The 12,911-nt window shown below is 38.6% G+C and overlaps 1 protein-coding gene across 1 annotated transcript in view; it reads left to right on the top strand.

Moving 5' to 3' along the window:
• EIF4G3 (eukaryotic translation initiation factor 4 gamma 3) overlaps positions 1 to 12,911 on the top strand; it is a 425,124-nt gene that overhangs the window by 362,140 nt on the left and 50,073 nt on the right. Inside the window, exons 25-27 of the mRNA XM_007935664.2 lie at positions 1,389 to 1,504; positions 6,006 to 6,178; positions 10,070 to 10,195. Of these exons, the coding sequence (XP_007933855.1) occupies positions 1,389 to 1,504; positions 6,006 to 6,178; positions 10,070 to 10,195 (415 nt within the window). The remainder of the gene's footprint in view (positions 1 to 1,388; positions 1,505 to 6,005; positions 6,179 to 10,069; positions 10,196 to 12,911) is intronic.

Here is a 12,911-nt window from a genome sequence, read left to right as displayed (position 1 = left end):
CAACAACAACAACAGGGAACGCTGTGGGGCAGTTGTAATCTGCCCTGTATGATCACTATGATTCAAAATTGACTCAACAGCACATACCACCACAGCAACAGCATGTATATGCTCAGAAGGCTTATTTAGATGTTGCTCTGAGAATTGCTTTTGTGTTTCAGTTTCCTCATGTGTTAAATGGTCATAATAAATGTACCTACTTTACAGGGTTATGGAGATTAAATGAGAAGATTGTTATATGTAAATACTTAATGTATAACCTGGTACATACAAGGTTTTCAAAAGGTATTATATGTGATGATGGTGATTATATGGGCTGGTGAAAATGAATTTACATTAAAGATAATTTTCCGCATTTAAAAAATCTTAATCATTAAGTAATACTGGTTATTTATACATTCATATAGCTTTCACATTTGTTGCACTAAGTTGTCTCTCTAATGCAGTCTCTAAATGGATTTCAGAGGCAAATTGAAATGTTTTCTCCCAATTGGTATAGACTTAGATCTTTTAGTTTTTTGAGCAGGTGGATTTCTTATCTGTGCTAGGTATTTTGGGAATGTTAACAGGACAGGACATGAAAATATCTTTTGTTTGGTTTTGGTAGTTGAATAATGTCGTACCGCTGCCTTATATGTGTTTATTGTCTGGTTCATTTGTTCGTCCACCAGATGCATACTGAATATCTAGTGAGTGCTAGGCATGCAGTCATCCTTGCTCTCAGCCTGTAGTCTGCCAAGTCAGAAAGATCTTTATTCAATAATTTCACAAAAGATTATATAAATACAGTCTTAGGAAAATGCTATGATGGAGAAAGGAACATAATTCTAAGGGAGTACTTAAGAAAGGAACTATCTATCTAGAACTGCATGGGAGGAGGGTGTTAGGAAAGATTTCCTCAGATCTGAAAGACCAGTAAAAATTAAACAGATTTGCAGGGAGGGACAGGTAGAGAGTGAAGGAAAAGAGTATTCCAGACAGTGGGGGCATCATGAGCAAAGTTGTGATAGGAAGAACCATGGCAAAGGCCAGTGTGGCCAGAGCTCTGTAGTCAGCAGGGCCCTGACCTGTGCAGGATTCTGAGGATGTCTCATGCTCTTCATCATCTAAGCCATGGGAAGACTCAAAATACAGAGGGAAAACAAACTTCTAATTGTATAAGTTTATTTTATGTCCTTTAATTCTTTTCACTGTTATAGACTATGAAGTTTCTTAATAAATCTCTATTCCAAAATAAAGTTTTCTGTATTATGCTTTTAGATGTCTTGCTTTGTCAAACTTTTTTTTAAAAATAATGTAACAACACATAAATATTATTGACTGTGCTCCCATCATCTTAACAATAATTGTTACTTTTATTTTCTCACTTTTTTTAACCTCACTAGGAGCTAAACCAGAAATTCCATCAACTTCAGCCCCTGACAAGTCTACACTGTCAGAAGAAGAGATGGAGAGGAAGTCCAAATCTATCATTGATGAATTCCTGCACATTAATGATTTTAAGGTAAATGAGGTTTTTAAAGAAGGCAACTCTACCACCGCAGAAAGTCCCATGACAGAGAGACTTGATTCTGATCTGAATCGGTTTTCATTGTATACTGAGAAGATTTCCATCAAGTAATCCAAGCTGTACCCAGTTTAATTTGCTTAACTGATGCATTTGTGCCAAGTGCTCTCTTTTAAATTGATACTATAGGTCACAAGATTAGTAGAGGGAAGAGAGACTAGGCACTAATCCACCCTTACTATGGGTAAAACAAATTGCCTTTCATATTAATGTTCAAATAAACAACACATGTCATGATGAGTGTTCCTGGTATATATATTTTTTCATTTTCATGTTAACCTTGAAGTATAGCTGGCGTTACTTTTTCCTTATTTCATGAGTAGAAAACTAAGGCACAAAGGGGTAAGCAGTGTGCCACGGTGAGAGTCTATAAAAGACATTTCAGGACATAACACTTTGAATTTGCCCCTTTTTAACGCATACTTTCAACTTGATCTTTATTCTAAGATGGTAGTGAATAAGACATGTTGCCTGACCTCATGAGCTCTACAGTCTGCTAGCAGAGACAGATCATAAACAGATAAGTCCACAAGTAGTTATTTAAATTATAGGTATAATAAATGTCAGTATATCATTTATTATAAGGATTTAAAAGAGAACATGTAATGGGAGCTAGTTTAGTATCTGAGATCAGGAAAGACTCACCTTTTAAAATTATCTGTTAAAAGATTTCTGTCAGGTATATTAATCATTTTTCTTTGGCATTATATTATTAAAAATTCCTTCAAGGTTACTTGTTTTCTAGGCAAACTATTCATCCTCTGCTTTATGTACACAAAAATTACTTTGGTTATTTATAGCCCTGCCTTCTAAAACCCTCAAGCCTCTGAAATTGTCCTAAATTGAGAAGTGAGAAGAACTTTTGATGATAGGTGAGGTGGAGACAGGAGGGCTTTGCAGAAAACTTGGAAATGCAGCTCCCCATCCCCAACAAAAAGCATTAGAAAATACTGATATTCTGTGTGTTGTTAGTAGGCTTTCTGGAAAATGAAAAGTATTCTTCTAAACTGCCAGCACAGCTTTTTTCTTTTAAGAAAGTATGAAGTGCGAAAAAACTTTAAAACTGAAAAGCAAAGAAAGACAAAAAGCAGAGACAGTATGGAGAAGGGCAGTGGAGTATAGAAGGCTTTAGAAATAATTCGAAGGGTCTGCAGTCAGTGAGTGGCAAACACTTTCAAAGGAGAAAAATATGACCCTGTGATGGACTGCCAAGATGTGGGGAAGGGAAAGACATTAGTAACACTTAAGTGTGACAGGAGGGCTTTTTGTAGAACACATTCCCGGCCTGTAGTATGGAAGGGACAGAATCAGGAATGGCATTATGCAATATACAAGCCACCTCTACCTACAGAATGGCAGAAAGAACCATGCAGTAATGTCTGGCATTCAATTAGGGATTACTATGTGCTTAATAGGAGCTCTGGTAGCATAGTGCCTAAGGCACTTGACTGCTCACCAGAAGGCTGGCGGTTCAAACCCACCAGCCACTCCTCGGAAGGAAGGTTGGGCAATCCTACTTCCGTAGTGATACTGCCTCGGAAACCCAAGGAAGGGTCGCTATGAGTCGGGAACGACTCGACAGCAAACAACAACATGTGCTTAATGTTGTATTAGTTCCTGTAATTCTCATTACACCCTCCTGAGCTTAGTGTAGTTACTATAATGGCCATCTTTATAGATAAAGAAACTGAGATGTGAAGATGTTAAGTAAACTTCCTCAAGGTCATACTGCTATACGTGGCAGATTAAGGATTCAAAGATATGTTTCTAACTTCAGAGCATAAGCTATACTTAATCTCATTACCTTAAGGGTATTAGTGTGTCATTCTAAGGAAGGGTTTTTCCCTCTCCCCAACATCTTAAGCTATCTCGATTAGTGATAATACAAAGTAATGTTTATTGAACACTTGAATCGTGCCTGGCAATGTGCTAGATGCTTTTATGTACATTATTTAAATCTTCAACATAACTTTATGAGAAGAAGTCAGACTAAGAAGTTAAATGACACTCCCAAACTCACACAGAAGTATGTGAGTCTGCCTCTAACATCTGTGTTCTTAGTGTCTCTTTTGTTGCTAGGTGTCATCGAGTTAGCTCCGACTCTTAGCAACCCTATGTACAAGAGAACAAAACATTGCCTGGTCCTGTGCCAGCCTCACAATTCTTGCTATACCTGACCCCATTGTTGCAGCCACTGTGTCAATCCATCTTCTTGGGGTCTTCCCCTTTTTCACTGACCCTCCACTTTACCAAGCATGATATCCTTCTCCAGGAAATGTTCCCTTCTGATAACATGTCTGTACTGTATATTTATTGAGTACCTAAAATATTCCAGCCGCATTTTAGGGGATACTGCCTGGAGATAAGGAGCCCCTGGTGGTGCAGTTGCTAAATGCTTGGCTGCTAACTCAAAAGGTTGGCAGTTTGAACCCACTAGCCACTTTGTGAGAAAAAGATGTGGCAGTCTGCTTCTGTGAAGATTACATCTTTTGAAAACCCTATGGTGCAATTCTACTCTGTCTAGGGTGGTGGGTTTGGTTTTTTGGGGGGTTTTGGCCTGAGTATACTGTAGTCTATGCAATGAACAACACAGTCAGAGTCTTGCTTTTATGAAGCTTACATTTTAGTGGAAGAGATAGATATGTAGCAGGCACTAAAGATAGGAAACAAATAAACCACAAGTACAGAAAGAAGAATATTGTATAGAAAAGTAAAATAAAGTGATATGAGAGCAGGTGATTAGAGAGGGCAGGTAAGACTACAGGAGGCATCATTTCAACTGAGTTCAAAGACAGGAAGAAGAAAACCATAAAAAGTCAGGGGGAAGGGAAAAGTTATGAACTTCCATGACATTAAAAGTTAAACACTAAGGATTGAATACTTGCATTCATTTCTACTCCCTCCTGAAAAGGCATTATAATGATGGTGATGGGTTTGAAATGAGGTAAAAGCCCACAAGAACAGAATACAGAGAGTACATAGCTACAACACTTTGGAAGGTGGAAATTAGAAAGATGAATGGTAATTTATGTAGCAGACTAAGAATATGCAAGGGGTACAAATGGGGTAAAAAGCAGGATTGGTTGGTTAGAAGTGTGTATGAGAAAGAACTTTATAAGATGACTGCCCTGAATGTTTAAAAAAATGCCAATATCATGAAAAGACAAGAAAGAAGACTGTTCTAGGTTAAAGGAGACTAAAAAGACATCATGACAGCTGAATATAATTTAAGATTCTTAATTGGATCCTAGAATAGTTTTTAAAAAGCTATATTGGACATTTGGGGGCAATTGTGGAAATTGGAGTATGCCCTACATTAGATAATATTTTTATTAATATTATTGTATCAGTGTTAAATTTCATGGATTTGATAATGGTGTTACAGTTATGTAGATATTCTTAGAAGATAAACCTGAGGTGTGTATGGTAATGTCTGCAACTTATTTTCAAATGGTTAGAAATAAATATGTATATAGAGAAAGAAAACACATGTGACTAACAATTTATGAATCAAATCTAAATAAAGGTATCTGGGTAACATTGCACTAATTTTTAACTCTCTGACATTTTTTAAATAAGAAGTTGGAGGGGAATATTAAAGTAGTAGCAGAAGGGATAAACAGCCTCAGTAAGACACCTCAGATATGCCTTCTGGCCTCATTAATCAGGTAACTATCCTTCCTACATGCACTACCCCATGCAGAATTGCTACTCTTGTCAGAGGTTGAACCAAAGCATTTTGCATCCAGGGACACCAGGCAAAGCTAAGCTAGCTGAGAGAAGCAGTGTGCAATGCTGTATTTGGGATGCAGTCCTTATGGGATGAGCCCATATTGAGCATTCCTTAGCACTCAGAACCTAGATTGCCAGGCTTTTACCCTGCAGGCAAAGGTATTAACTCAGTTTGATGGATCATCCCATAGTAAAGACTAGTCTACCAGCCCACACCACAAGAACTTCCTGAAAAGCTTTTAATACTTTATCATATATATCCCCTTTGTACAACATTACTATGAAGGAAAACCTGTTTCATTGAAGATTGTACAAATACTAACATTCCAGAACACAATTACTTCAGTTGTTTTTGAATCATGACATTGAATTTCTGTTTCATAACATACCATTTTCAGTTTTGTAAGTGACCATGAGAGGTAACCATTATATAGAAGAACAGTATTTGATCTTTAATAGTTAACATGTACACGTTAGCCTTACAAAGATACACTCACTGTTCCTCTTTTTTAAAACGTCACTCATATTGCACATTTCAGCCTGCATTTTCCTGAGCTATAGTATGTTTAAGAAAAATAAATAGAGAAATTGTCTTAATCATGGAGCTGTCTCTTGACTTTGTCATAAATAAAAGATTTTAAAGTTAATTTGACTCTGGTGCTGCTGTGCAGTTTTTGGAGTAAACCTCTATTTGCTGTTTGACCAGGAAGCCATGCAGTGTGTGGAAGAGCTGAATGCCCAGGGCCTGCTGCATGTCTTTGTGAGAGTGGGAGTGGAGTCCACCCTGGAAAGGAGCCAGATCACCAGGGATCATATGGGGCAGTTATTTTATCAGCTGGTGCAGTCAGAAAAACTCAGCAAACAGGACTTTTTCAAAGGGTTGGTATTCTCCTCAAAACTGCTGGTCAGTTTCCAGGCTCTCAAGTCGTAGTTAATTTTAAAAGTACTTATATTTGTAAGTATTTAGCTTACACCATAGATAAAAATTATGTCTACTATAAAATGTTGCTATGTATATGTTGATAATATGTAATAGTATAGTTTGGATGCCTCTACTATCTATCTCTTCTTTGTTTCTCTACAGCAAGATAGACTTTGTTATTAAGTGCTCTTAATACAAATTGTGGAAGATGTAGCTAAGAATGATAATTTTCAATTGTGGCAGCATTATTTTGTTCTTCTAACCGATTTCCAAGGAGCTCTGGTGGCCCAAATGCCTAAGTCATTTCACTGCTAACCAGAAGGTTGGCAGTTCAAACTCACCAGCCACTCCATGGAAGGAAGACAGGGCAGTCTGATTCCATAAAGATTTACCACCTCAGAAACCCAGTAGGGGTTGCTGTAAGTCAGAATCTAATCAATAGCAGTGGGTTATCATATTTCTGATCAGAATTTTTTTAAATCTTTATTTTAAAGAAAATTTGTAACTTTTAACCATGTGTCCCTTTCTTTAATTAAGTATTAGGTAGGAAGTCAATATATTAAATAAATGTAGAAAGTTTCTATAGTTGAAATGGAGGGTAGGGAGAAGGATGCTTGAAGTTCAACCAATGTGCAGTTCAGTAAGTATCATGGTCACTACAGAATAAGAAACAAAGGTATAGTATAGCTATAGTTGCTTTCATTCATTCAGCCAACAGAAAACATGTATTTTACAAGACATTATTATGGGCTGTATGTAGTAGTCCAAAGACATCAAGACAGTTACTCAGATGCTTATACACTATTGGGATATGTATATATTTTTCCCCCTTAAATCACACAAAAGCACTTTGGATCTGCAAACTTACTGTGGGGGACAGTCTGTCACAGGCTTATTTTGGGGAAATTTTATATTCAGCCTAAATATTTTTTTAATCAGTGGTTTGGACTTGACCAATGAGTGTGTTCGGCAGACTGTCCCAAGATGAAGTAGAGAAAACAAGACAAGTAAATGAGTATCTTTTAGTTGTCATATGAGATGAAAATAACAGCAAATATATTGCTGAAAGACCTACAGGGATGGCTGCAATTATCATCTGAGCTTATTAAATAGCTTAATCGATGCTGCCAGCCCATGCAACATGAATTGGGAAGATAAAGTGATTAACCAAGAAATCCTGGAGGCCAGCCAGGTTATGTGCCATCAGTGGCCCATTAATTGACTGAAAATGTACCCATAATGAGAGGACAGTCAAGTATCTGTTGGATAGCAAATAAATGTCAAATGGTTGCAAGCTTTGAGGTCAGAAGGGCATTAAGGATTCATGAAACCCAGAGTTAGATAATGTGACTGAATTTTAAACTCTTATGAGATAGCAGCTTCAGAAAGGTGACCCTGCCTTCTTCTGGTAGCTTTTCTTTTTAATTGTGATTTGGGTGAAAGTTTACAGAACAAATTAATTTTCCATACAGCAGTTCACATACACTTTGTCTCATGACATTGACTGCAGTTTCCCACGATGCAACAACTCTGTTCCCACTTCCTCCCCATAGTTACCTCTTCCCTCCATGCACTCCTGCCCCCTGAGCTGTCCCCCTGCGCGTACACAGCCCTTCTACTCTCCCATGGTTGTTCCCTCCAAGGAGCGTATCTACATGATATAAACGTTCAGCTCATATGCCTGTCTTTTGTTTGGCTAGAAGCCACAGGAGTGGCTTCAATTCCAGGCCTGAATGGCAGCTAAGGGGCTATAGTCTCAGGGGTTTCACTAGGTTCTATCAGACCAGCAAACCTGCTGGTAGCTCTTTTTAATATAAAAAATTTTAATGACATGTTTGCCTCAGAGGCACGTAAAAAGAATAGCATACTCTGGCTACCAACTGAAACTGCAATGAAAAAGCATGTTTTATGCATGCATAGCTCTGAGAAGACACGAAGTACCATCTGCCCTTGGTCCCTTCATTTAGTTTTCCCTTTCCTTAGACTTGGCAATTTTGCATATGTCTCCTGTAGTTAAATTCACTTTTGTTTTTATACTTTATAATACGCTATCAGGGGTCGCTATGAGTCGGGTTTGACTCGACGGCACATAACGACAACAACAACAACAACATCACCCATATGGGAATAATTAACAAACTCTTGAATTTGTTTGTTTGTATTCGTTCTGCCAGTCTGTGGTATATCCAATGTTCTTTGCCAACACCATAATTGAAATATTTTGTATTTGAATTTTCTCAGTTTTATATTTAATTCCTATTGATTTTATACTTTAACACTCAGATATAGTATGCAGTTAAGAAAAAAAAAACCTGAAACTATTTAATATTTTTTCAGAAGTATAATAATTTATAGCATGTAATAGTGATAATAATAATAATGTCCAGCTCTTTTATATCTATTTCATTTTTGTCCTCAAAGGACAAGGATTTTTATCTTTTTTCTCTTTATGTCTGGTCTCTATTTCAGCGAGGGTTTTAATCAGTGCTTCTGACTGAGTTATAGGATATGATTTTTAACTGTGATAAACTCTTTCTATGTAAGATTATATTGGACACTATGCCCTAAGAAGTGCACATGGCTGCTTTGTCATCTCCATATAGATAAATTTTCTGACCGCTCTCTGGGCTGTTCCAGTACCCTAGTGCATGTTCTTAAAAGAATTATCTTTATCTGAAAATAAGCTTTTGTTTGTGCTAGTCTTTCTTTCTCCCTACATTAATAAAAGTTCCTTGACAGCACAAACTTCTTTACCAGTCACTTTGAGCCTGGGACAACGCCTAACACATGTTGTATGCTAAAGAGTTGATACATAGAGGTTGCTAGGCTGTAAACTTCAGGGAGTACATCACTAGATCTTTTCTCCCTCAGAGCCACTGGTGGATTCAAACTGCCAACCTTTCAGTTAGCTGTCAAGTGCTTAACAATTGCACCATCAGGGCTCCCTGCCTAACTTGTTAGATGTTGTCAGTTTGGTTGTGACTCATAGTGACCCTGTGTACAACAGAACCAAATACTGCCCACTCCTGTGCCATCCTCACAGTCATTGTTATGTTGAACCCATTGTTGTAGCCACTGTGTTAATTCATCTTATTGAGGGTCTTCTTTTTTTTTTTACTGACCTTCTGCTTTTCCCAGTATGATGTCCTTCTCCAGAGCCTGGTCCCTCTGATAACATGTCCAAAGTACATAACTCTCACTATCTTCACTTCTAAGGATCATTCCAACTATATGTCATCTGAGACAGATTTGTTCATTCATTCTGCCAGTCTGTGGTATATTCAGTATTCTTTGCCAAACCATAATTCAAATGCATCAATTCTTCGGTCTTCCTTATTCACTATCCAATTTTAGCATGCATTTGAGGCAGTTAAAAATACTTTGACTAAGGTCAAGTGCACCTTAGTCTTCAAAGTGCCATCTTTGCTCTTTAAAGAAGTCTTTTGCAACAGATTTGCTCAGTGAAATATGTCATTTGATTTCTTTACTTCTACTTCCGTGGACATTGTGGAGCTAAGTAAAATGAAATCCTTGATAACTTTAATCTTTTCTCCATTTATCATGACGTTGCTTATTGGTTGTGAGGATTTTTGTTTTCTTTATGTTGAGGTATAATCCATACCGAAGGCTGCCATGTTTGATCTTCATCAGTAAGACCTTTAGTCTTCTTTCAGAAAGCATGGTTGTGTCATCTCTACATTGCAGGTTGTTAATGAGTTTTCATGTAATCCTAATGCTAGTGCTTAATATGTATCTGTTGAATAACTGAATTTTATTGTCTTAAAAAAACAAAGTTTTAACTTTGGGATTATATTTGCATTTGAATTTTCTTTCCAATTCTTTTTCAGTTTTTCAGAAACCTTGGAATTAGCAGATGACATGGCCATTGATATTCCCCATATTTGGTTGTATCTAGCCGAACTGGTGACTCCCATGTTAAAGGAAGGCGGAATCTCCATGAGAGAACTTATCATGTAAGTTATACTTGTTTCTTTTGATATAGATCAAGTTAAATTGACAAATAAAACTCAGCAGCTGGCTCTCTAGAACGGGGCAGTTCCGTGAGTGCCTTTAGTGGCTTTCTTGGATACAGCCTATAGTTCTTCAAAACCTCTGATTTCAGCATAAAAATGTTATATTTTACTAGATCTGCATTGGACAAGTTATGGTAATATAATGGCCTTTTGGTTCATTGAGGGTAGCAGTGATTATAAAAATGGCTCAAGAATCATGTAACTGGAGGACAGTTGCTCCTGAAAGCTTAGTGTTAATCTGGCTTTTATGTCTGTCACTGCTTGACTGACATAACCAAAACCAAACTCACTGATGCTGAGTCATTTCAGACTCATAGCAGCCCCTTCTTGGGTGCTGAGGCAGTATCTCTATGGAAGTAGATTGCCCAGTCTTCCTTCCGAGGAGTGGCTGGTGGGTTTGAACTGTCAGCCTTCTTAGGCATTGTGCCACCAGAGCTCCCCTCCACTGATAGAAGAAGCTATATTTCCATACTATAGCTTGTGAGACTGTGGCACCTACATAATACTTACTTAGGGCTGTAATAAAAGAAAATGAGATCTCAAGCATTCCTAGATTTGGATGTGAATGGGGAATTGCAGCTGCAATACAGACCAAACTCATTGTATTTCCCAAACTCTGTTCTTCAAAACCCTAATGGTTCTCAAAAAATTGTTTATATGGTCAAACTCTGCATACTTTTATATCGCTTTGAGAGTCAAGAATGTATTATAGCATATTAAAAACTGTAAGAATCCTGTAGTGGGAACTTCCAGGAAGATGTCAGAATAGACAGACAAGCTACACAGACCCTCTACAACAAATAAAAAGAAAGAAAGCAACTGAAACAGATACAGAAGACAATCTGACTTTGAGATTCAAAGGAAAGAATGAAGAAGTGGATTAAATACTGACTAGTGGAAGAAACAAGGAGCTCTCTGGTGGCATATGACTGCTAATCAGAAGGTTGGCAGTTCAAACCTACTATCTACTCTGCAGTAGGAAGACTAGACAATCTACTTCTGTAAAGATTTGCCACCTCAGAAACCCAAAGGGGGTCACTATGAGGTGGAATCAACTCGATGACAGTGAGTTTCATTTTGGTTTTAGTATAAGAAACTGAGTTTAAACAGCAAATAAGGAGACAGTTGGAACTGTGGACTGTCAGCTGGCCTGATGGTGTAGCCATTTTGAATATTGGCAAGTGGCATTCTGATCCAGGCAGCTCCACTTGTCGAGGACTGCACAGTAACCACATTGGTGGCTGACAACCAGAAAGATGTGATACTCCGCATGTTTCCCTTGTAACCCACATGCTCCTGGTGAATGGAAGTGTGGCCATCTCCCATCTTCACCCGCCTTCTGAACTGGTAGGAATTCCATCCCAGACTGGGTGCCCTGCCATGAGCTGCTTTCTGGGCAAGCAGAAACTGATCCCAGAACTAAGTGCCCTGTTACCAGCCACCCTTTTGTCCAGTAGGAACTTTCTCTGAGACTCTATACCCTACACCCAGCAGCTTTTGGGGTGGCAGGAATTTTTTATGGGAACAGGGTCCTGCTCTAACTTACCTTTTGAGATAGGAGGAACTGTGTCTGGGACTTGATGCCCTGCCCACAGCTGCTTTTTTAGCTGGCAGGAACTCCACTTGCAACCAGGTGCCTTGCTCCCAATCACCTTTTGGACCAGCAGAAACTTTTCTGAGACCAGGTGCCCTGCCTCCAGACACCATCTGGGCCAGCAAGAACTCACCTGAATCAGGTACCCTGTCCCCAGTTGCCCAGTTCTCTTCTGGATAGACTGAAACAAGTTCTGAGATCAGCCACCCTTCTCTCAGCTGCCTTTTGGGCTGTCAGGAACTTTTTCTGGGACCAGGAACCCTACCAACAAGCCACCTTTTGGGAGAGTAGGAACTTTTTCTGAAGCCAGATGCTTTATCCCCAGCTGCTTTTTGAGTGAGCAGGAATTCCTTCTGAAACCAGATACCATTTGGGCTAGCAGTTACTTCTTCTGTTTTCAGGTGCCCTGCCCCCTGACATCTAGGTCCCCAGACACTAACCTGGGATCAGGTGTCCTGCCCCCAGTTCTCTCTTGATAGGTAGGAACTAGTCCTAGTACCAGATGCCCTGATCCTCACTACCTGCATGGCCAGCAGGAACACAGCCCAGGTGCTCTACACTCCCACTCCCCAGTGTGGTGGGATTTTAATCATTCTGTTTTTCCCCTTTTTTTCTTTTTCTTTTTGTTCCCTTTCCTTTCCCAGGCTCTTGGGTTTTTTTTTGTTTTTGTTTTTTTTTTCCCCCTCTCCCTTTTCTTGGTTCCCTTTTTCCTTCTTCTCTTACAGTTCTTCCTATCTGTTGTTTTCCTTTTTGCATTTTTCTTTATTATTATTTTTCTGTTGCTCTCTCTTATTTTGCCCCCCTACCCAAATAATGACTTTCACTTCTTTTTCTCTTTGTCCCTCGTTTGTCCTTTTTTCCTCCTTTCTTTTCATTTATTTCTTTATTTTGGGTGGTTGTTGCTGTTTGTTTATGCTGTTTTTATTTTTTGTTATCTTGTTTTTATTTTTTTGGTGAAGGTGGTTTTTCTGGGTAGGGAGGTTGTCCCACCTATTGGTAGACGGCAACTATGCCCAAACAACCCAACCACATCCATACCTACCATACACCACTGAGTGATGG

This window comes from Orycteropus afer, unplaced genomic scaffold (assembly GCF_000298275.1).
Source record: "Orycteropus afer afer isolate SDZICR_OR568_19922 unplaced genomic scaffold, OryAfe1.0 scaffold00031, whole genome shotgun sequence".
In the NCBI taxonomy this organism is placed as follows: domain Eukaryota; kingdom Metazoa; phylum Chordata; class Mammalia; order Tubulidentata; family Orycteropodidae; genus Orycteropus; species Orycteropus afer.
Note: the sequence above shows the minus strand (reverse complement) of the source record. Positions and strands in the feature narration are given on the sequence as shown.